General features: G+C 35.8%; 1 protein-coding gene across 3 annotated transcripts in view; it reads right to left on the bottom strand.

The window, feature by feature from the left end:
• EIF2AK4 (eukaryotic translation initiation factor 2 alpha kinase 4) overlaps window positions 1-25,830 on the bottom strand; it is a 106,752-nt gene that overhangs the window by 38,982 nt on the left and 41,940 nt on the right. For 2 of the 3 annotated variants that reach the window (XM_074235084.1, XM_074235085.1), the window contains 7 exons: window positions 22,403-22,938; window positions 18,458-18,567; window positions 12,640-12,797; window positions 10,300-10,712; window positions 6,477-6,546; window positions 3,223-3,309; window positions 1,297-1,419 (listed from right to left, as the gene is read on the bottom strand). In XM_074235084.1, the coding sequence (XP_074091185.1) occupies window positions 1,297-1,419; window positions 3,223-3,309; window positions 6,477-6,546; window positions 10,300-10,712; window positions 12,640-12,797; window positions 18,458-18,567; window positions 22,403-22,938 (1,497 nt within the window). The remainder of the gene's footprint in view (window positions 1-1,296; window positions 1,420-3,222; window positions 3,310-6,476; window positions 6,547-10,299; window positions 10,713-12,639; window positions 12,798-18,457; window positions 18,568-22,402; window positions 22,939-25,830) is intronic. The other variant, XM_074235086.1, reaches the window with a different exon arrangement.

Raw genomic sequence — 25,830 nt, 5'->3', positions numbered from 1 at the left:
CTCTTTTTTTTTTCCTTGGCCTTCACCAAAAAGAATAAGCTCCCTCATGGCAGGGACCTTTTAATATTCTTTATTTTCTCATCCCACAGTTAAAAACTCAATAATATTTGTTTAACTCAATTGAAAGGGAGAAAGTACACGAGAGCACAATTCTAGGATCCCTATGATTTCATAGTAATATAGTTAGGATTCTCAGTGGAAATGCTTAAAAGAAATCTGAGATGCTTAAAAGAAATCTGAAAACTATAGAGCCTGTTTTTAGCCAGATGTATATGTCAAGCATAGACTAATGATACTGTATTTAAACATGGCAAAATAAAACAATTTAAGAATAATGAGAAATTAGAACAAAGAGGGACAGCTAGGTAATACAGTGGATAGAGCACCAGCCCTGGAGTCAGGAGTACCTGAATTCAAATCCAGCCTCAGACACTTAATAATTACCTAGCTGTGTGGCAAGCCACTTAACCCCATTGACTTGCAAAAAAACCAAACAAACCCCAAAACAATAGGAGGCACAGTACAAGAAGAATACCAAGTAACATCACAAAAGAACAGATATCAGAACAAAGAAAAAGTCTAAGTCTAATGTCTCTCTCTTCTCCCTTCTCCTGTCATGTAGTTGTCCCAATTTTTGTTAAAGGACGGTCAAGTTATTTTCCCCATGATTAACCCAGCAAAATGATGTGGGTGGCAAAAAAGGATCACTTCAATGTGGGAGAAAGCAATGTTCAGGACTCTATTTGACTTAAGCAGAAGGGTTTTTAAATGCAGGCAGTTCATTCTAAAGCTAGGTTCATGTTTTTATCATTCACAGGCTACTTAAAATTTCTAGTTTTTAAAATGACAAATGTTTAAAGAGAAATAAGAATTGAAAACAGATTGCTCACATCCTTTGTCCTTAAAAGTATTTTTAGGGAAAGCCATCACCAATCCAACAAGATCATAATTTAGAGGAAACACTTCATTTCTATCTCTCTCATTTTTTATTCCCTTTTTAAATAAATCCTTCATTGGATCATATACAACTACATATATTCCAAGATGCAGTCTAGTCTGTAAACTTCTTTTGGTACTTATCAACCTTTGTACCACATTCTGTCCCATTAACAAATAAATTTGCACTGCAACTCTAACTTTTATTTTCTTCTTACCTATATTTTTTCCTCTCATAATTGATGCAATTTTATTAAATCACATATTTTTGTGTATGTCACAATTAAACAATCCTATGAGCACTTAACTTTAATTTTGAGACAAGAAATGGGATGAATCAGTGCAGTCAAGTTTACTAACCTTTTCATGGATATATGCTAATCCATCCAGAATTTCTCTGAAGAGTCTCCACAGTCTGAGAGAGTCTTGATACAATCCTTGGTCAATTGTATCCCTTAAAGTACTCTTTTCACAATATTCCATCTTTGGATAAAGATAAACAGTAAGAATTTCAACATTAACCTGTTGACTTAAAATGCTTCTTAATTTTATGCATTTATAATTAATGAGGCAGCTGTTATTATATAACAAGGTAGACTAAGTCCTATTTAAGTCATATATTACCACCATAAACCCCCTCAGAAAGGTACCCAATATAAGTGAAAATGGCAAGAACTGCTCATTCCATCAGTGCAACAATTGGGAGCAATTTTGGGCTGTCTGCAAAGGAAAGTGCCATCTGTATCCAGTTAGGGAGCTGTGGAGTTTGAACAAAATGCAAGGACTATTCCCTTTAATTTAGAAAAAAACAGATATCTTATTGTCTGATCTTGTTACCTCTCAGACTTCTTGTCTCTTCTCTAAGGATGTGATTTCTCTCTCATCACACCCAATTTGGATCAAGGTACAACATGGAAACAAAGCAAAGACTGACAGATTGTGGGGAAAACGGTACATCTCAAATATCTTTAATAAAAATTAATAAAATTAATAATTTAATAAAAATTAATAAAAAAGAAAATGGCAAGAACAAGGAGTTGCAAGTTTTATCTAGTTATTTTGAAACTTATTTTCAACAAATTTATTGGAACTAATATAGTAATGCCATCATGTTTTCCATAATTTAGGCATTAAATGAAACAAATTGAATCAAATGAATTCATTAAATGTATCAAAATGAATCAAAGTAGTATTATAACCACTGAACTGTATAGTCAGTATTGTACAGATTCTATTTATATAATAGGCTAATATTCTACAAATGAGAGTCTCATTGAATAAATAAAAAAATTAGGAGGTGCTCTGAGGCTTTTAATCTATGATTGAGGTAATTGAGTAATACTTTACTTCTTGATAACCATCACAGAAGCTATTCCCCTTGTAAGAATCTAAAGGTCAGCTAATATAGAATATAATAACTTAGCAAGAAATCATCTCCTCACAAAAACAGTAGCTCATTTAACCTATTTATGTTGATTGAAATGGTCTTTTCAAAAAAGTATGATGATCTCATTAACATGTTTTTTCCTTTATTTTACTATATGTTGCTATCCCACCTTCCTCCAACTAAAAAGGATTCATGCTAACCAAGATTCCCTTCTATATGATATGTACATTTTTTTCTGTTGCTTGTGGTTGGCTCTAGTCACTGTTTGACAAGAGTACTATGGTTTGGACCTGACAAGATTCTCCTCTTTGTGGCTGGACTAAGGTTTAGGCTCATTCTTTATATTTTCACACCATGTTGATCTGTGACTACTATTTTTCAGCAAAGCTATCTATACTGTTTAAAATTCTGCTTTATTATATCCTCTACTTTCCTGCCCCTCCTCCCCCATTCTCCCCCATATTTCCCCATTTTTTAAAAGTACTTCAATTTGTTTCATGATGGTTATAAATGACCAAGTTTTGGGATCATGTCCATTTATTTAATTGGTGATCCTGTCTTACTATTTAATCAGGAGTGATGCCCATGATGCTACGTTGATATTGGAAATATTAAAAGAACCCAAGGAAAGCCTACAGGATATTGGCCATGGGAAACATTTAGAAAGGCATGGAAAGAACAGCATAGCATGAGAAGAAAAGGAGGAGTTTCAATCTGCACTGATGGAGAGGACACCCAAAACAAGGAGATTATGTAAAATACTCATAGAAATCTTTTGTCAAAGCTTTGCACATATGTCATCATGTCTCTTTCTTACATCCTCTTTTTCTAATCCTTTCAAAATACCCTGTCTACTGATGGATGCTGCAGTCCTACCCAAGAGGGCCCTGGATGGTCACCTGGATGTACAGGTAATGGACTGTTTGGGTCATAAGGGACTGTTCATTTTCCTGGTGATCACTTTTTTCATTGCATTCTTCATCCTGCTTCACAAAGAAAAAAACAGAACACAATGAATTAACTGATACTAAACCAGAATATCACTACCAAGTACTTAGGTCATACCCCCCCTCCATTCAGATACATCTATAATATGCAGGACACTATGCTAAAAGTTGGGCAAATGAAGACAGAAGTAAAACATTCCAGCCCTCAAGAAGATGTGTGGAAAGTGACGGAAGAAAACATGCACACACAAAGGCAACTATGAAATACATACAAAATAAATATAATGTAGTCTGGAACATATTCCAGGTCTGGGAACAGGAAATGGATGGACATCCATGGAGGAAGAATAACAAGGCCAGTTTGGATGAACTATATAGTATGCAAGGGAGAAGAGGGTTTCAAAGAATTTTAAATACCATAGAAAAGAGATTATTTACATTTGATCCTAAAGATAATAGGGAGGGGGGGTAGCTAGGTGGCGCAGTGCATAGAACACCAGTCCTGGAGTCAGGAGTACCTGAGTTCAAATCCTGCCTCAGACACTTAATAATTGCCTTGGGCAAGCCATTGAACCCCATTGTCTTGCCAAAAACAAAAACAAAAAACCTTAAAAAAAACCCCCTAAAGGTATTAGGGAGCCATGAAGACTCCTATCACCAGAATACCTTCTCACAATCAAAGAATAGGGCTGACACAGAATAAAATTTTAATGCTTCAGTTAAAAAAAAATTCTTATAAAGTAACAGGTTGGTAATTTTAGAATAAAATGTCTAGATCTCTCGAGACTTAATATAGTAAAATATGAACGTGAACAAATTTTTAATCAGTTAGTAAAACCAGCACTATTCTCTAGACTGGGCAGATTAGCTGACATGTTAGTGATCCTGCTATACCATATTATAGTACTGTTTTTTTCCATCTGGCTATTTAGTTTGACCTAAAGGAGATAGGAGATAGTCCTTTTATTATCATCAAATTTTTTTCATGGCAAATATCTTAAAAATATAATTTTTAAAAATCCTTTCCATCTACAGCGGCTTCTTTTTTTAAGTGAGGAGAAACTACCAATTTCTAAAAATTAGCCAATCTTATGGTCCTTTCTGACTTACAGTTGGATCCTAGAAAGAACCTTAACTGACTTAGTTGGAGTTTAATTTTTCAAAGATAAAAGATTAGATCTAGAAACAACTGTTGATCCAATCCAATTCAATAAAGACCATTAAGATTCTGCTTATATACAAGCACTGTGCTAAGTGATGATATGTATCAGTTTCATGTGAATTAGCTAATTTATGGATTGATGGGATACTAATATTATCCTAGGAACTTCTCTCTGCCATATAGCAGAGTTTTGAGACAGTTCTCTTTAGGTAATAAAAAAATTTTAATATGATCTGAGCAAAACAGATTGTTATCTAAACAAACCACTGGTATCAAATGCAAAGAGAAACATATCCTTGTGGTCTATATATTGACTTATAATACCACAAATATACATTAATCTATGTTGTATTATACATTTATTTATTTAATAATATATTTCTGAACTACAATTTTATCTGGGCAGGAGAGGTGGTACTCAGAAATTTTAAGTTTCACAGTTCTAGTCTAAGTCATCACTTCATAGAACAAGAGAATTTTAGAGACTGAAGGGTCCTCAAATGCTATCTAAACTGTTATGTCCCTGAAAATAACCTGCTTCAAAACATATTTGAAAAATAGTCATTTAGTCTTTCCTTGAGACCTCTAATGAAGGAGGGAGGATGAAATACAGACTGAAACTGGGATTTCTCTGGTTAGGAATCTGAGGCGAGCATACTTTCTCCACCAATGCAGGCTAACATTTTCCTCTGCAATTCATATTCTTAGAAGGCTGATGAGAGGTTCAGGGATTGGTGTATGGTCACAAACCTAGCATGTGTCAGAAGTGGAAGCTGAATCCAAATCTTATAAACTTGAGACTAACTCTCTAGCCATACTGCCACACTAGAATTTAAAACACTCTAAAATAAAATGTAGATAATTTTTGCATTCCATTTAGGTCATTTATAGCAGTATTCTTTTCTTAGCATAGAATGTCAATTTTTCTAAATGACTGGTTTGGGATAGTTCTACAAGAGAGGGGGGAAATACTAAAAATAACTTGTATATTTCTACTTCTTTTGAATAAATACAAACTCCTTAATAGGGTCTACATATGAACATTTGTTATCCATATCCAATATGACATGGGTTATTTTCATGCCTAGTAATAAAGTTGTCACATCTAATCCACACCTGAACATTGTCTATCCCTAGAATCCAGTAGAGAGGATTGACATTTTTCTTCCGGGTGTCTAAATAAACTGATAACAATTTTTTAGGATAAGCAATAGGATCAGACAGGAAACTAATTAGAATTAAATGATTCTGAATTTGGTTGGGGCAGGGAGAGACCAAGCAAAATGCAAGGAGTAAGCATTGCCCATGTATATTATAGTTCTTCTCCTTTTAGCTCCATAGCCTACATGCTATTCCTACTCCCAATGTACCAAAAATTAATTATTTTTATTTTGGTCAGCAAATCACTTAAAGACAATGAAGTATCCTAATTCATTTCTCTATCCTGAAAAAAGTAAATTTATTTTATGGGTAAATTCAGGCTTACAACACTAATAACTAACATTTATAAGGTTCACAAACCTTCTACCTCCACTATCTCATTTGATCCTTAGAGTGGCACTATTAAGCAGGCACAATAGCTATTACTATCACCACTCTGAAGAAAAGGAAGTGATATCTTAGGGAGATAAAGTGACTTGTTCAGGGTCACAGTATTAGGGGTGGGATTTGGGCCTAGTTTTCATTCACCTCTATGTCCAGTATTTCTTCCATTATATTACGCTCAATTAATAGCCTTAGGGATATGGTATTAATCCCATGGTCATCCAGGATTGCTTTTAAAGAGAGGTTCATTATCTCACAAAGATGTGCTTTAGTCAGTCAACGTAGCACTCTCCAGGTATATCAAGGTAGTTTATAAATCAAAGGTATCACTGTGGGGAAACATTTCTGAGAAGCAGATTTCTACCACATTTAAGAGTAGGTTGTCTGGAACTGAAGGTTGAATTAAGTGTTTACAACTGGAATTAAGTTGTAGTGTTTTTAAACTCTTTTATCATATTCTAACTAGTTAATCAAATGTGGCAATTAGGTATTTATTTACCTGACTGGGCCTCTTACTGTTTTCATCTTCATTGTCAAAAATGATATCACTTTCAGAATCTGTGGCTGGTCTTTAAAAAAAAAGAAAAAGAAAAAAGAAAGGAAAATGCAGTCTCTTTAGATTTACGAAATCTGAACAATTCTCAAAAAAGAAAAGTATTGGTATGCAGTGAAACTTATCCCTAAATGGCACCCCTGAGATATACATTCACTTAGTTAGCACATTAAAGTAATTCCACCTCCTGAAAATAACTTCATTCAGAAATTATTTAAATTATTTTTCATAGGCCATTCCCTAATAAGGGCTACAAGAAAACTTAATTAAGATATGAAGAATTAAAAATAAAGTAAGCTAATTAAATTGTCAAATACTTTCTGATCTATAGGTTTTAATTTATGATGTATTCATTAGTTTCCTAATAAATTTTGGAATCTTCAATAGATCCTATGTCAGGACTACAAATTATCTGGACTCTGCTGTTAAATAACTAGTATGCTAGAAAGTGTATATTATATAACATACTAGAACACCCAACAGAATCTTCTGGCAAAGGAAATCAGGTGGGAAGTTTTTGTACTCTGGTATTCCTTTTCCCTTGCATTACTTTTTTCTATGCATTTTTTTCCTTTTAAAGATTTTATTTATTTTGAGTTTTACAATTTTTCCCCTAAATTTGTTTCCCACCCCCACCCCCCACAGAAGGCAATTTGCCAGTCTTTGCATTGTTTCCATATACTTTTTTTTTTTTGAAACTAGGTTTGCCTGAGGTGGAAATCCAACATGAAGTCTGATGTTGATGACTCATCAGCCTCAGCCTCTACCAGTAGGAAGGATTATAGGCGGGTATCACTACTTCCTGCTTTCCTATACATTCTACTATACTTCAAGCGTGGAGATTCTTTTAAGTTCAATGAAAAGTCTTAAAGTTGGACATGGTGAAAAATTAAGGGTCTCTTTGACAAGTTTTATGTATATTCTAATTAAAACTAAATCATGCAGGGCGGCTAGATAGCATAGTGGATAAAGCACCAGCCCTGGAGTCAGGAGTACCTGAGTTCAAATCTGGTCTCAGACACTTAATAATTACCTAGCTGTGTGGCCTTGGGCAAGCCTCTTAACCCCATTTGCCTTGCAAAAACCTAAAAAAAAAATAAAAAAAAATAAATCATGCTTTCAACAGCTTTGCAAACATGAGTATATAAAACAGATAAGTGCATGTGCCAAATTTCTTTGAAGTATTATAGTGGGGGTGGGGGGGTGGGGCCAAGATGGTGGCAGGACAAGAGCCTCTCCTAGGTGCTCTCCTCAAAATATTTCAAAAATCTTAAAATTTTGACTCCAACTAAATTTTTGAGAAATAAAATCCACAAAAAGATCCAGTGAGGCAACTCTCCAGCCCAAGGTAACCTAGAAAATAGTGGAAAAAACTCCATTCCATGGGGTTAGATGGGAGGCCTGCCAGAGTGAAGAAACTTCAGCCTCCTGAGAAGACCGAAGCAGTTTCCTGACCTGCAACCCAGGGAACAGGAGACCTCTGCCAGAGCAAGCCCAAGCTCAGGCCCTCAGGGCAGTTGCAGCAGTCAGCAGGCCCAGATCCAGGAAATGGAAGTAGGAGCCTCCAGGCAATTATACCCTGAGTGCTCAGCCCACCACATTCAGATCCTGGTCGTAGTCTAGCCACCCCCCCCCAATAGAACCGGGATCTCCCCTGCCTCAGACCCATGGCAGAGGGGTGTGCTTGTGGTCATTCACAGAGCAGTCAAAGTCTCACAAACTGAGGTCCTTGGTGGTGGGGGGCTCCCCAACATTACTGAAAAGCTCAGAAAGCATCCCAAAACCAGGCACAGGCTGGGGAAATGAGTAAACAGAAAAAAAAAAAGAGGACCTGGACCACTGACAAATACCTTGTCTGTGATACCAAGGAGGATCAAAATACTCAATCCTAAAATGAGGAAGTATAAGCTTTTGCATCTAAAGACTCCAAGAAAAATGGAAGTTGGACTATGACAGAGCTCTAAAAAGATTATGAAAATCAAGTAAGGGAGATAGAAGAAAAATTGGGAAAGAAATGAAAGAGATGCAGGAAAAACATGAAAAAGAAGTTAGCAGCTTAGTCAAGGAGATCCAAAAAAATGCTGAAGAAAATAATATGTTAAAAACCAGCATAAGTCAAATGGATAAAACAGTTCAAAAAGTTACTGAGGAGAAGAATTCTTTAAAAAGCAGAACTGGCCAGATGGAAAAGGAGATGAGAAAGCTTCCTGAGGAAAGCAAGTCCTTCAGATGTAGAATGAGCTAAAGAAAGCTGATGACTTTACGAGAAATCAAGACACAATACTTCAACACCAAAAGAATGAAAAATTATAAGAACATGTAAAACATGTCACTGAAAAAACAACTAATCTGGAAAACAGATTCAGAAATGATAATTTAACAAAACTGAACATCCTCTTCCAGGGGAAAAGATGGACTTTCAATGAAACAGGAATTTCAAATGTTCCCGTTGAAACAGCCAGAGCTGAACAGAAAGTTTGACCTTCAAATACAGGACTCAGGTGGAACAGAGAGCGGAGAAGGGTAAATTATGAGGGACTTAATGATGATGAACTATATGTATTCCTGCATAGAAAAATGATGCTGATAATGCTCATATGAGCCTCCTCATTTGGTAGAGCAGGTAGGAGGAGCTTTTATAGATGAAGCACAGGAGAGAGCTGAATTTGAAGACATAAGATATTGCAAAAATGGTGTCAATGGATGAAAGGGAAATGTACTGGGAGTAAGAGAAAGAGGTGAAATAGGCTAAGATATCATATAAAAGATTTTTTTTATAATGAGCTTTTGCAATGATATGGAAGGGCAGAAGGCTAGGAGGAATGAGGGAACCTTCACTCTTATCAGAAATGGCTCAGAGAGGAAACAGCATATACACTCAATAGAGTAAAGACATCTGGAATATGGAGGAGAGAAGGGGGACAGGGGGAAGAGGGAGGATATGGGTGATGGAGGCAGGGGTAGATCATGGGAGAGAATAGTCAGATTTAACACACTATCTTTTTTACTTTTTGCTAGGTGCTGGGATTGGGTGACCTGGGGCTAGGTTCTTGCTGAGTCTCTGGGGAAGCATGTGGGCTTGGGGGCCTCTTGGCCCCAGAGTGGTACTTTGTCTGCTGTGCCACTCAGCTGCCCTACAGCACATTTTGGAAGAGGGACAGGGTGAAGGGAGAGAGAGAGAGAGGGAGAATATAGTATGTGGTAGTGGGGAGGAATGGATGGAGGGAGTTACAGTTAGAGGTGGCAACTGTGGAAAAGTATGAAGGTGGCTTCTGTGATGGACTTATGATGAAGAATACAATCCACCCGAGACAGAGCTGATGGTATCAGAACACAGACTGAAACACATTTTTTTCTTCTCTCTCTTTTACTTTATTTCTCATGAGGTTCTATATTTTTGTGGGGGAGGGGATATTATATTTGCTCTTAAACAAGAATATTTTAGCAATGTATAAAGAAATATGGAGTTTGAACTGAGACCAGAGACTATTACCTTTAGGATATGTTTTTTCTCTCATCACATTCAACTTGGATCAATATATACCATGGAAACAATGCAAAAACTAGGACTGCCTTCTGTGGGGGATGGGGAGAGGAGCAAGATTGGAGGAAAGGTTGTGGAATTCAAAATAAATAAATAACTAAAAAAAAGAATAAAAAATAAAGTATTATGCAAAGGTTTGGCTAAGGGATTTCTTTTTAAAAAATTCTTTGGTTTCCCAAATTAAAAAAACTTTTTTAAAAAAGAATATTTACTAAACTAACTTACAAGAATGATTGTGAGAACACTCCATCCCGATCATCATCATCTTCATCATCATCACTTGACTCCTGACTGGCTCCAGTGAACTTGGCACTGGAGGACGTGCTCCATTCCACTGAACTGGTCAGAATTGGAGGAGGAGCACTGACTTCCACATTATCTGTCAACTCAAGTCTATCTTTTCCATTCTGTTGTCCCTTTTTAGAGGCTGGGCTCTCTTCACTTGTATCTGATGATGGGCAGCCAGGAGAGGGCTTCTCATGTTTTTCTATCCAGGCATTGTAGTACCTCACAATATTCTCATGGTTCAGCCGAGAAAGCAAGGTTACTTCCCCTTTAATACGTCTAAATTGTTTGCTAGCAGGATTGATAGGGATACGCTTCACAGCATAGCAGCAGCCATCAAGTTTATTCTGTACCTGTTAGAATAAGAGTACCACAAGGCAGCTATCCATTTTGAATATCATGTTTGCCACATTATCTGGTTACATTAATATAGTACCCTGGAGTGGATCCAAAACCCTATACTATAATTCCAATTGGAAACCTAGTCTGAGCTTAAAGTAAAATATCTTAAGTTGCACTAAAATGATCCTTGTCCTCATAAATCTTATTAACAAGGGGGAAAAATAAAACTATAGATTGTTATATCACATGACAAGTTATCAGAAAAGTGTAGAACTGTGCAATGTGAAGGTCAAGGTAAAAGATCATAAGTGATGAAACAATTAATTTTCTGATCGCTGAAAATCCTGTAGTCTAATCCCTTATTTTTATAGATGAGAAAACTGATTTGGAGAGGATATAGCTTGCTCAAGGAAACCTAGGCAGTTCATCAACTATGATGGACTCAACTCCTCTCAGCAGTTCAGTGATCAGAGACAATCCTGAGAGATCTGTTAAGGAAAATATCCAGAGGGAAAAAACAATGGAGTTTGAATCCAGAGCAAAACATACTATGTTCACTTTCAAAAATTTCTTTTGTTTTTTCTTTCTTTCTCATGATTTTTCCTTTAGTTCTAATTCCTCTTTTACAACATGACTAATGTGGAAATATATTAAATATGACTGTACATTATATAAAATTTATTTAAGATCATTTGCTGCCATGGGGGAGAGGGGAGGGACAGGAGGATGACAGAAAAACATGCAACTCAAAAGCTTACAAAAGGATGAATGTGGAAAACTATCTCTGCATGTAATAGGAAACAATAAATAAAATTTAAAAAGAAAGCAAGGATTGAAACTCAGGTTCTCTGATAGAAATCTACCATGCTTCCTTTCTCATTGAAAAAAGCTTCCCAGAAGGGGGGGAGGGGGCAAATGAGTTAGGATTTAAAGGATGAGTGTGAATTCAAATTTTGAGAAAGGCATTATTGACAGTAATTAGGCAGGAAACCAACTACCTGAAGCCCATAGAAAGTACAATAAATTCTTTATTCAGAATATACAGGTTACATTAGCTAAGAGTTCGTTCCCAAGTCATTTGTTTATTGATAATTTCTGGGAAAACTTTTAATATTTTCCTCCCTAATTCCAGATTGAGGGTAGGTTCATTCTGATAGCTAAGACAACCAAAGTAACTCTAGATGGATATTTTAATAAATACTTTCCCAATATAAAGATTGGCAAATTGCCTTCTGTGGGGGGGGGGGTAAGATGGGGGGGAATTGTAAAACTCAAAATAAATAAAATCTTTAAAAGAACACACACACACACACACACATATATATATGCATCTATAAATATACATGTTGTACACACATAGAGATATATATCAAATTTATAGAATATATAGTTTTATATCCTAAGTTCAAATGTTTCTTAATTATATGAACACAGTTTAGAAGATTTTTCTTAGATTAGAATATTCCAGAAAATGATAAAGGAAATCATCCAAATAAATTGACTTTACAAAACAAAGACCCATGAACAACCCTACATTAGTACTACATCACTTATTTCCATTTCAGTAAGATGGAAAATAGGGCACTCTTTGATCTACAACAAATCTAATAGTAAACAATTTGAAAAGAAAAACTGAACATTTGTTTAGAAGTCTTGACTCCACTTGATGGGCTGTTAGAATAATGTTTCATGTTAATGTTAGTACATGAAACTCAAGTAGAGAAGTAAAATTCTCCTTATTTGTACACTGTTATTTTAAGTAAAAGCCCTTAATGCTGGGGAGGTGCAGATGATCAGTACTTCAGAGAAAAGACAATCTATAAGAGGGTTTTAGAAGGGAAAATAAGCACAATTATTAAAATAATGAAAAGGTATTTCAGAAAAGGGAATAGGGAACAAGAAATCAGAAATGTAAATGAGAAAAGCTGTACACCATACCTTGATGACAGCTCCAAAAGCTCCTTTACCAAGTAAATGTAATTCTTCAAATTCATTGAAATATCGAGAAAATTGTCTTTGTGTTTCAGAGAAGAATGATGCACTAGGTAGCTGGTTGCTGGGAATAACAGTCTCAGCATAATCTAACCCTCCAGAATCTGAGATAAACAAAGAGATTTAAGGAAGACATTCAAAGTACAGAAAGGCTATGACAATATCCAGGGGGTCTAACAAAAAGCAAATGGCATAAACCCTAGAGCAAGCATTCCCAGTTAAGTTAAATATCAGGATTGGTAAATTTTCAATTCTGTGGTTGATGGATTCCCTTTCTGTTTTGCTAAGTGATTTATTGTGGGATTTTTTTTTTAAACAGTTAAAAGGCTTACTTAGACATGGTATAAAAAGAGTAGTCAATAAGGATATTCAAGCACTTAGCTGAGAAACGGCCTCCCTACTCTCCTTATGGAACTGTAGCTGTCTGGCAGGATGGCAAATTTGCAGATTTGGGAGATCTACCAAGTTTGAAGGACTTCAAGTAAGTTGCTTTCATGTCCTTAGACAAGAGGAAATAACATCAATTCAACCAGAATTGAGTTTCAACTTAAGCCTTACTCCTCTTGGTCAATAAAGTCCCTTTATTATTAAGGAAGAGAAGGACAGACCCTAATGGATAGTAGTCCTATCAACATGTTTCTTATTCAGTCATAGTCAATGTACCTGTGTGCTCCTTATTCTGCATCATTTCACATAATAAATCTTCCCAGTTTCATTTTGTTCTTCTTAAGTGATATACTGTTACCAGACTCTGCCTCTCCCTTCCCTGCTTAGGTCTTCACTGATAATACTCAATTCCATCAATGCTAAGCTTACACTGAGATTTAAAGTAGTTCTTACAAAAAAAGGATAGGGACTCCTGCCAAGGAGAAACAAATTTGCTTAATAATATTAATTACTCTAACAGATACCATTCTTATTGCTGCTGCAAATCTCTGGGTTTCAGCACATTTAAGTAGTTTCTTATACATCATATACCAGTACATGCTTTATATACACATGGTCCCAAGGTCAGTAAGGATCTTGCTGGAAGCAGGTAGGAACCTCCCCAGGACCTGCTTTACTTCCCCCTCCCCCTCCCAAGCCAATTCTTTAAAATAAGTCCAGGCTCTCTGTAAAGACTTTATTAAAGCTTTTATTATCTGAATTTTGGATGCTCAGGAATAGTCTTTATACTTATATAACAGTTCTAAAAAAGTTTCGCCCAAAGTCATATTTTTACAGAATCATTTAATGGTTTAAGGTACAGTGTGCTCATCTTGAAAAATTTCCACTTAATATCTAATTAGCACGAAGTACTGGAATCAGCTGTTTTCTAATTCCATAGAAGATAGGACAATTTGAAGGAACTTAAGATATTGAGACTGAAGAATATTTACCAACAGAAATCTTTTACAGCTTCATAAAATTTCACAGTTGGAAGGGACTGTAAACAACCTTTTGCTAAACTATTCTTTTAAAAAAAGAATTATAGGTCTGATTATGGCACTCCCCTGCTCACTAATATTAGCATAAAGTATAAACTTTTTCGCCTGGCATTGGAAACTCTCTTAAAGTTGCCTTCCACCAACTTTTCATGACTTACTTTATACTGGTTCCTCTTATAATAGAGTTAGCATTCTAGTCAAGTTGGCCCACTAGCTGTTCCCAAAATGAATATTACACCATTCATCTTTAGGACTTTGTAAAGACTGACCTCTGGCCTGGAATATTCTTCCTCATCACTTTTTTTTAAAATGCTTCAGTCTATATTCAGACACCATCAGTTCTTTCTCTGGGGATGGATAGCATTTTTTCAGCATAAGTCCTTCAGAAGTGTCATGGATCATTATACTTCTGGGAATAATTAAATCATTCACAGCTGGATTGTCTTACAGTAATATTGCTGTTATTTTTTTACACAGAACATTTCACTTTGCATCAGCTCATGTAAGTCTTTTTCCAGGTTTTTCTGAAAGCACCCTGCACATCACTTCCTAAAGCACATTATTCCATCATAATAATTTACCATAATTTGTTCAATTATTCCCCAATTGATGAAAATCCTCTCAATTTCCAATCCTTTGCCACCAGAAAGAGCTGCTATAAATACATATATCTTTTCCTTTTTATTTTTTTTTCTTTTGGGATATAGACTTGGTAGTGGTATTGTTAGGTCAAAGAGTAAGTATGGTTTTATAGTTCTTTGGGCACAGTCCTATAGTTGAATCAGTTCACAATCCACCAAAAGTACATTTATGTCTCATTTTCCCACATTTCTTCCAACATCTGTCATTTTCTTTTCTGTTCTATTAGCCATTCTAATAGATATGAGAGAGTAAAACTCAGAATAGTTTTTAATTTGCATTTCTCCAATCAGTAGTGAGTTACTCCATTTTTTTCATGTGGCTATAGATAGCTTTATTTCATTTGAAAACTGTTCATATCTTATGATCATTTATCAGTTGGGGAATGACTCTTATTGTAAATTTGACCAGTTCTCACATTTTTGAGAAATGAGGCCTTTATCAGAGAAGCTTGCTTCAAAATTTTTTCACATTACTATTGCTAACTGTATTTCCTTCCATCTTATTTCCCTCACCACTTATTCTATTCTCTCTCTCCCTTCACCCTTGATAACCTTCTCTCCCAATCTATCCTCCCTTGTATCATTCCCTTCCCCCTCCCCCTCCCAACACACTTCTTTTATTCCCTTCCCTCCTACTTCCCTGTAGGGAAGATAGATTTCTATATATCCAATTGAGTGTGTATGTTATTCCTTCTTTGAGCCAGTGCTGATGACTGTGAGGTTCACTTGCCCTCATCTACTGCCCTTTTCCCTTCCATTATAAAAGCTTTCTCTCGACTCTTTGCGTGAGATAATTTATCCCATTCCACCTCTCCCTTTCTCTTTCTCCTAGTACATTCATCTCTCATCTTTTAATTTTTTTAAGATATTCTTTTATACTCAACTCACATCTGTGCCTCTGTCTAAAAATATTCCTTTTAATAGTCCTAATGAGAAAGAATATCATCTTCCCATGTAGGAATGTAAACAGTTTAACCTTGTTAAGTCCCTCATGATTCTTCTTTCCTGTTTACTTTTCTATGTTGCTCTAGAGTCTTGTATTTGAAAATCAGATTTTCTATGCAGCTCTTATCTTCTCATCAGGAATGCTTAAAAGTTCTTTTTTCATTGACTGTCCATTACCCCCTGAAGTATTAAACTCAATATTGCTGGGAAGGTGATTCTTGGTTGTAATTCTAGCTCCTTTTCTCTTCAGAATATCATATTTCAGGACCTACAATTCTTTAAAGTAGAAACTGCTAAATTTTGTATTATCCTAACTGTGATGCCATGATACAGGAATTGTTTCTTTCTGGCTGCACTCTTTTATTTTCTCCTTGACCTGGGAACACTAGAATTTGGCTATAACATCCTTGGGAGTTTTCATTTGGGGATTTCTTTCAGGAGGTGATTAGTGAAGTATTTTAATTTCTATTTTACCTTCTGGTTCTAGAATATGAAGGCAGTTTTCTTTGATAATTTTTTGAAAGATGATATCTACTATTTTTTTATCATGACTTTCGGTTAGTCCAATAATTTTTAAATTATCTCTTCTGGATCTATTTTCCAGGTCAGTTATGTTTTTCCATTAAGTTATTTCACATTATCTTCTACTCTTTCTTTCTTTTGGATTTGTCTTATCATGATTTCTCATAAAGTCATTGGTTTCCGTTACTCAATTCTAATTTTTAAGGAATTATTTTTTTATTTATTTTTATTTTATTTTATTATTATTATTTTTTTAGGATTTTGCAAGGCAAATGGGGTTAAGCGGCTTGCCCAAGGCCACACAGCTAGGTAATTATTAAGTGTCTGAGACCAGATTTGAACCCAGGTACTCCTGACTCCAGGGCCGGTGCTTTATCCACTACGCCACCTAGCCATTGACCAAATGGAATTATTTTTTTCAGCAAACTTTTGTCCCTCCATTTCCATTTGGTCAATTCTACTTTTTAAGAAGGTTTCCTTAGGGAATTTTTGTGCCTATTTTTCCCATTTGGCCAATTCTGCTTAAGGTATTTTTCCTCCTCATTGGCTTTTTGTAACTCTTTTACCATTTGACCCAGTCTGATTTTTAAGTTGTTATTTTGTTCAGTATTTTTTTGTGTCTCCTTTACCAAGCTGCTGACTTGTTTTTCATGGTTTTCTTAGATCATTCTCCCCAATTTTTCCTCTACATTCTCAAAATCAAAAAAATTGGCCTAAGACTAATTCATATTTTTCTTGGAGGCTTTGGATGTGGGAACTTTGACTTTGCTATCTTTTTTTTTTAAAGGTTTTTGCAAGGCAATGGGGTTAAGTGGCTTGCCCAAAACCACACAGCTAGGTAATTATTAAGTGTCTGAGGCCGGATTTGAACTTGGGTACTCCTGACTCCAGGGCCAGTGCTCTATCCACTGCACAACCTAGCCACCCAACTTTGTTATCTTCTTCTAAGTATGTGCTTTGATGTTCCATGTCACTATATTAACTTTCTATTGTCAGATTTTTTTTTCTGTTTTTGCTCATTTTTTCAGCCTATTACATGAGTTTTAACTTTTTGTTAAAGTGGGCCTCTGGTTCCAAGGTGGAAGGTACAGTTTCAAGTTCCTGGGGTTTTGTGCAACTGTTTGCAGAGATGCTTCCAGGGACCTCTAAGTTTTCAGTTCTTCCAAGTTAGTTTGATCTAAGGAGAGATATGTGTACTACTCTCTTGGCCTGTGCTCTGGTCTATGAGTGACCACAAGCACATTTTTCTGTCCTGGAACTGTGAGGAAGATCCACTGTGACCACAAGTTCTGGTGTGCTAGTGCTCTTCCTGGCCCTGGAACTGCCATTCAGGACTGTGACCCAAATCTGAGTCTGAGCAAAGCAACACAGTCTTGCCTCAGTGCTGGCAAAGAGACAGCAGTCTCCTTCTGACCAGTTGTCCAACTCCCTTAATGTCTGTGGGCTGAGGGCTCTGGAAACAATTACTGCCACTATGATTCAGGGGCTCCCAAGGCCTGCTCTTGGTCTGCTGGGGTCAGGTCTGCCCTGGACTATGCTCCACTCTCACCTGGGTTATAGACCTTTCCAGCTCTAAGTTGTCTTTGGCATTTGTGGGTTGAGAGGTTTGGACACTGCCACTGCTGCCACTGATTCAGTCACTCCAAGAACTGTTTCTGTTTGCTGAGGCTCTGTCTGTCATACCTAGATGGCACTTCTATCTCACCCTGATGCTGCACTTTTCCTGCTGACTCTCTCAGTTGTCTTGGGCTGGAAAATTGTTTCACTTCATCTTTTTGTGGATTCTATCTCTCTAGAATTTGTTTAGAGTCATTATTTAAAGCTATTTGGAAGGGTTGGGGAAGAGCTTAGGTGAGTCTTGGCTCTCCTTTCCTCATACTTTTGCCTCTTAGAAGCCCTGGTTAGTCTTTCCAGGCTAAACTCAGGGGTCACCCCCTCTTCACCCAGCTCCTGGTTGTCAGTGTTTCATTCCTTCTCAACTTAATGAATATTTATTTATCTGTACAAATATTGTTTACTTCAAGAATAATATCAGTTCCTTGAATGTAGTCTATTTTTCTTTGTAACCTCAACATGCTAGCATAGTTCTTGATACTATTAATATTATATGCTTGATAAATGTGATAATATGCTTGAAGTAAGGATCTGGAAAAAGTTTCTTCAAGTTGTAGAACTCTGATCCTCAAATATTTGCCAGCTAAAATGAAGCATCAAAATGAAAAGGCTTACCCTCAGGACTCTCTTCAATCAAAGGCACTTTGATCTGAGGAGGCTTTATGAATCTATGCTTCAACAACTGCTGAGGACTCCATCTCTCCTTGTCATCTAAACACACACACCTTAGGGGACAGGGAATAAAGAATATTTAAATACCAAAAAAAGAATTAGTTAAGACACTTATAACAACCTAAGGCAAGAAAGGGGGAGACATGTATTAAAAAGTTTCACATCCCTGATGAATCAAGTATAACAAGCAAATAAGCATTTTAAAATGCAAGTGTGAGACACTGGAGATACAAAAGCAATCTTTGCTTTAAGGACTTTACATTTAACAAAACAGTTAAGTATATATTTTACTCAGGACCTACTAGGTGCCTGATACCATGCTGGGTTTGATGGCAGGCAAGAGGAGAGAACTACATGATACAGTCCCTGTTTTCAAGGGTTTTACAGTCTTTGTGGAAAGCAAATTTTTATAATGTTTCCTGGAAAACACCTATCTTTTATAGGTTCTGTTGCTGATCAAGACCCTGTATGAATTCATATTGTACCCCAACAATTCAGTAACTGACATGGCACACTATGAATCATGTTAATATAATAATACTTGACTACCTATGGCTAGCCTTGGTCTGAAATTATAAAAGATTTAGAAACCATAAAATAAGCTAGTTATCTACTAAGGCCAGGGCTGCCAAGAAAAGCTTTTCTTAATTTTTCTTAATTTAGCTACTTTTTTTTGGTGTTCTCCTTTACCAATATTAACTGGAACCCCTTCAATAGTGATAATTATGAGTTGCTCTGGCTGAGAAAAAAATTCCTTGCCCAGTGGCCATACCTAGGAGATGTGCCTATCTGATCTAGCACTAGGCTGGTTCTTGTACTAAAAGCACAGAATCAATCCACTGTTGATTCTGTACTCAAAGCCTTTCTGAATAAGAATAAGGACAAGGACAAGAATAAGAATAAAGACCTCCTAAAGGCCTGCATCAGTATAACCTCTAAGAAGTTCATCACATCTTGTTATTGTCTGCATCAAAATAGAATGGTCACAAGTTACAGAAAAGGAACTACTAAAGTCTCTGAACATATATAGAACTTTTGATACCTAAGTTCCCAAAATAAAATTTTCAAATCAATTGACATTTGTACATGAATATTCTGACATGCAATGAAGTAAAAAGAAAAAAGAAAGTTATAAACATGACTCCAGTAATACAAGACAAAAAAAGGAAGGTAGAAAGCTTTGAAATTACAATAATTAAGCATAGTCTGGAGAAGATCCAAGGAAAAGCATCTGCCATGCTGTTGGGAGGTAAGAGCCTTGTGGGTGTAGCATATGCTGTCAAACATGAATGATGTGTTAGATTGATCTGGCTTATTTTTTTTTGGTCGCAAGATTAGAATTATGGGAAAGGGGAGGAATAATGAAAAAGAAACCCACAAAAAAAATCACTTCATTCAGTAACAATAAATAAAAAATTAATTTTATGTTTAATTTATTGATTGTTTTTTTTGGGGGGGGTTTTTTGCAAGGCAATGGGCTTAAGTGGCTTTCCCAAGGCCACACAGCTAGGTAATTATTATGAGTCTGAGGCCAGATTTGAACTCAGGTACTCCTGACTCTGAGGCCAGTGCTGCATCCACTGCACCACCTAGATGCCCCATGTTGCTTGGCTTTTAAATATCACATTCTTCCAATACAGTGTTCCAAAATTTGTAGTTTTTTACTTTAATAGTCTTTAAGACATCATACTTATTTATCCCTTCTATATCTAGGGAACCAAGAAGAGGGGACAAAAGCAAAGCAAACATGGAACAAGTCTGAAAATATATGCAACTGGGGCAACTAGATGGCGTAGTGGATAAAGCGCGCCCTGGAGTCAGGAGTACAAGGGTTCAAATCAGGTTTCAGACACTTAATAATTACCTAGCTGTGTGGCCTTGGGCAAGCCACTTAACCCCATTTGCCTTGCAAAAAACAAAAAAACAAAACCCAACAAACTAATAAAAAAAAAAGAAAATCTATGCTACTGTTTGGCAGACAGTAAATGCTTAAAATTGTTTGCTAGTAGGTGAACATTAAGTTTTCTCATACTTCTCTAAATTCCTCATATTTAAATGCATCACCTTCTTATCTCATCTATCTATTGTATATCCATCTGATATTGTCATTTCACCTACTCAAATAGACTTTTAGAATCCACACCTCCAGTGATTGTGTAAATTAATCCACTCATCTTTGGATTTCTTGTGATTTAGCCACATAGATTGGAGACCATGAATACATTAATCCTCTTAGCCTTCTAGATTAAGGGCTATACAAACTTACCTTTAAAAGTTTTTATTCAAACAATAGACAATATATTTTGATTTGTCATTTTAGTGAGATCGCTGTGGTAACTCCCCTTAAAGCATTTAGTAAACCAAGCAGCCCTCCAAAATCACCCTGCAGACCCCAAAAGGTCCCCAGGCAGCATTTTGAACAGCTCTGCACTAAATGTCTCTAGACCAACTTTTGCTTACAGTGATGGGAGAATTCACTACCATCCACTTCTATATTCCACTTCTGTTCTCTAATCATTAACAAAGGACAGCTAGGTAACAAAGTGGATAGAGTGCCAGGTCTGGAATAGTACCACTCATCTTCTTGAATTCAAATCTGACGTCAGACCCTTACTAGCTCTGTGACCCTGGGCAAGTCCCTAACTCTGTTTCTTTCGATTTTCTCATTTGTAATGAGCTGGAGAAGAAAATGGCAAATCACTCCAGTATCTTTGCCAAGAAAATCTCAAATGGAGTCATGAAGAGTTGTACATGTCTGAAAAATGCTGAACAACAACAAATTTTAGGCAAGTTTTTCTTATACCAGTCCTAAATCTGCCTTTCTCCACACATTCTTCCTAGATCTGCCCTCTAGGATTACGTAGAACAAGTGCACTTTCTCCTGAACATAAAAACTTTTCAGCCACATGAAAATCACAGTTATGTTTCTTCCAGTTTTTTCTCCAGGCTAAGCATCTCAAATATCCTTATATCATGAGCTCCAGATTTCTATCTTTTGTATAAACTTTTATCTGTCAATATATTTCCTAAAATGGGTCTTACAATATTCAAAACATTACTGAACATTAGTACAAATCTTTAAACTTATTGGTAATCATTTATCAACACTAATTTCAATGACAATAAGTTTTAATCTTTTTTGTCATGTCAATTACTAACCTCATGTAATAAATATGTGAAGTCAACAAAACAAAACAAATTAATGCACTGGCCATGCTCAAGAATTCATGTTGAATTTTTAACCTTTAGTCCCTCACTTTGCTGAAAAAGGATGGAAAGTACTCTCCCAGCTTTTCTATAAGATCAGTATGAAATAAACAGACATAATCTTGATTCCATTCCTAGCAGATTGGCTTTAATACCATCTCCCTACTCTTTCTAATCTTCTTGGCTCCTTTCCTACTGACTACAAACATGCTCAGGTTTCCCCAATTTAAAAAAAACGAAATACCTCACTTGATCCTACCACCCTTGCTAACTATTGTGATTATATCTTTTTGCTTTCTTGGCTCAACCCCTTGAGGAAGTCATCTACACTAGTCCTTTAAGTGGAGGCAAGAGACAAAGCTAATTGGCAATCCTAAGGAAATCTGGGGAGGTCTGTGGGGGTTTGCTACAATAAGTCTATGATACCATGCAGAAGAATCCATAAAATTTGAAAGTTATTACAGTAAATCCTGAAGAGAATTGAGTTAAGCTGATATGAAATACAGATAATCCAGCAAGTAGACAGAAAACATGCTATATGGAGAGGGAATGTGGGACAAAGAACTGATTCTAAAGCAGCATTTCCACTTCCTTGTCTTCAAAATTAGAACTCAGTGCCACCAGTACTCTATCAATACAGTTGTACAAAATAAAAAAGAACGCCAATGATACTATACTTACTTCTTTAGAAAGTCTTGGAAGTCAGCGGGTAAGTCATTAGGGATGGTGACAGGGTACTCTTTACTTTCTTGACCCTGGCTAAGAGCAAGCAATAGAAGGCCCAGGCGCCACACATCACCTTTCTTTCCAGTTTTGTTAGGCAGAGTATCATCACTAAAACGAACTCGAGTTTGCTCAAAAACATCCTCCTTGCAGATATCTGCTAAACGTTTAGAAATACTGTAGTCTGTAATCTTGATGTTGCCCTCCGTATCCACCAAGACATTTGAAGCATTCAGGACTTTGTGCACCACTGAATTACTATGCAAATAATCAAGGCCCATTAGAAGTTGGGATGCATAACTTCGCAGCTGGTCAATAGGAAGTGGGGCTGCTTTGCTTAGATATGTAGAGAGAGAAGCACCACTGATGTGTTCCACCAAAATGTCCACGACAATAGAATCACCCTTTTCCCTGAGGTTCATGGCTAGATAGTGTACAACATTTGGATGGCTCAGTTTCACCAGTGAGCTGAATTCTGCTTCTGCACCTTGAATCTGGTTAGAAGAAACACAAAGTTTATCCTGCATTAGCTAATTAACTGCCATTTTGTTTCAAATGCAAAATGCTTAGAAAATGAATTTTCAAGAGAGAACCAAGAATCTATTCTGAATTGGTATAAGATTAATAAAGCTAGGAAAAGCTTAAATCATTTATTGTATATGTAATTAGTAATTTAGTTCATATTCTACTCTGTCAATAGAGACAAAATTTATAGATTGATGTACTTAATCAAATTTGAATGTTATTTTTAAAAAAGCCAAGGTCTTTATCTTTTACAACCTTTTGGTTTTGAAATTAAAATTTGACACCTGATCATTTTTATCAATTAACTTCCTTAATTGCTTTTTCAATTAGAAAACAAAACAAACAGTAGAAGTTAACAGCTTAGATTTTTTGAAACTTAAAATCAAGTTCTTCCTTCTCTCATGAAAAAATGTGTAAATTTACTTTCAGATCATTTTAGATGCAATTATAGACAGTCAGTTTGGGTCAAGTTTAGTCTAATGATATAATATTAGCAATCAAGAAAAAGAATATGCTATTTCTTATGTTCAGTACTATGAATTCTTGCCAGTTCTTCTTTATCCTAAGAATTTTGATATTATACTTCAAGGGAAAGGTAGGTAAATCTTAACTAACAGTCTTAATTAGTTCTTTGAAAACATGATTTTAAGTGAAATAATTGTTAGTTCATGAGCAACAATGTTAAAAATGAAAGATACTTTCCTGGACAGTCAAATTCAGACTATATTGGCCTGATGCTAAGTTTATAATATAGCTGGGTTACGCTTGGATGCTAAAAGGTCTGCAATGCGAAGATTTGCCATGCCAGAAAAATGAGGAGAGTAGGGGTATAGCTGGGCAACATTAGAATTATTAGAGCACAGAGAGGAGGCAATAGAAGAAAGGAAACTAACTGGCAGAGGATCAATCTATTAGTATTTTGGAAGATTGATGGGAAAACTGGTTGTTTCCTTCTCAGGAACATTAAACACTAGCTTAAGAAGTCTGATTATGGGGAAAAAAACACCAAAAACATTTTTAAAGTTAGTGAACTCATCTCCTGAGGAAGTGAGCAGTGAAAAAGAATTAAGTCAATGTGTGAAAAGAGGAGGGTAAATGATTAATAGTGGATATTCAAAAGCTAAAAATCTCCCTTCTTTAAGAGACTGAAGCAAGAATGCATTAGTAGGAGAATATTAAACATGTAGAAGTTGGTTTAATTTAAAAAAACTCAAGAAATTTTTTAAAAATTCTCTTCTTTGTATTATAGATACTGGGTAGAACAATTAATGTGATGTTTCTTTGTTATGAATAGGAACATTTATGATAATAACTCACACATACCTTATTTCAAGGCTTATGGTATTTTTTTCTCACAAGAACCCTATAAAGTGGGCAGAAGTGCAAGTCTGATTAACTCAATTCTACACTGAAGAAACTGAAACTCAAGAAAGTTAAATGACTATGAGGTGACGGTATTAGAATCAGGATTCAAACTCATTCATGTTCAACACCACTAGTTTTCTTTCTATTAATAGTGATTTATTTCTATCTGAAATTCAACATCTCTCTAGGATAGTAAGAATCTAAAAGAACAAATACTACAATACTACATAAAGGCAGAAGTGGGCCAAGTCTCTAAGAAATGGTTGAAGAACCCGAGCTTTAGTGTGAGATAGTGTTATAATTTTTAAGTGACATCATTGCAAAATGATTTTGGCTAGTGCAACATTATGTGGACCAAATTGACAGTAAACTGCAAAGGAAAACATGAAATAGTGATCCACTGCCTTTTGCCTACCTAGTCTCAGCTGGGAGAGACAGATGGATGCTATACCAAGGGACTGGGAACAATAGTGAAAGGTTGAAAAAACTAAGCAAGATTGGAATGTGCTGTGAAAGTTGTAATCACAATAGCTGGGTGAGGATGGCATCAGAGAACTGGGAAAACAAGGAGAAAGATGACTAGATGATACAACAAAATTTGCCTCTAGGCATCCGCTATTTAGATGCTCCTAATATAGCTAACCAGTCATTTTAAAAATTCATCAAAAATACATTTATTTGATTTCATAAATCTCTCACTTAAAGCAAAGTATTAATGTCTTAGTCATTCTTTTATTTGGTTACTTTTAAAAATCATTTTGTTTATTTTTAGCACCAATTCAAAAAATATTTTGAGTTTCAAATTCTATCCCCAACCATTGAGAAAACAAGAAATCTGACATCAATTATAAACATGTGAGATTATGAAAAATATATTTCCATATTAGCAATGTTGATTATAAAAAGCAAGAAAAATAAGGAAATTGAAAAAATTATACTATAATCTGTACTCAGATTCCATCAGTTCTGTCTCTGAAAAGGAGAGAGCATTTTTCAATGTAAATCCTTCAGAATTGATTTGGATTATTGAATTGATTGGAATAACTAAGTCATTCACAGTTGATCATTATACAATATTGCTGTTACTCTATATAATGTCCTCCTGGTTCTGCACACTTCACTTCCCAGGTTTTCGTGAAACCATCCTATTTATCATTTCTTATAGCACAATAATATTCCTTCACAATCATATACAACTGCTCAACCATTCCCCAACTGATGGCCATCCCTTCAAATTCCAATTCTTCACTCCTACCATAAAAACAGCTGCTACATTTTTGTTTATATTGGTCCTTTTCCTTTTTTCTTTGGGATAAATATCTATTTCAGGTCACATGGTATGATATATAGTATTATAGTCCTTTGGGCAAAGGTTCCAAATAGTTCTCTAGAATGTTGGGATTAATTCACATCTCTTCTATTAATGTACTAGTATCCCAGTTTTTCTATATCCTCTCTAACATTTATTTTCCTTTTCTGTAACCATTAGTCAATCT

Source organism: Macrotis lagotis, chromosome 4 (assembly GCF_037893015.1).
Source record: "Macrotis lagotis isolate mMagLag1 chromosome 4, bilby.v1.9.chrom.fasta, whole genome shotgun sequence".
Taxonomy (NCBI): domain Eukaryota; kingdom Metazoa; phylum Chordata; class Mammalia; order Peramelemorphia; family Peramelidae; genus Macrotis; species Macrotis lagotis.
This window is presented reverse-complemented; position numbering and strand designations above follow the sequence as displayed.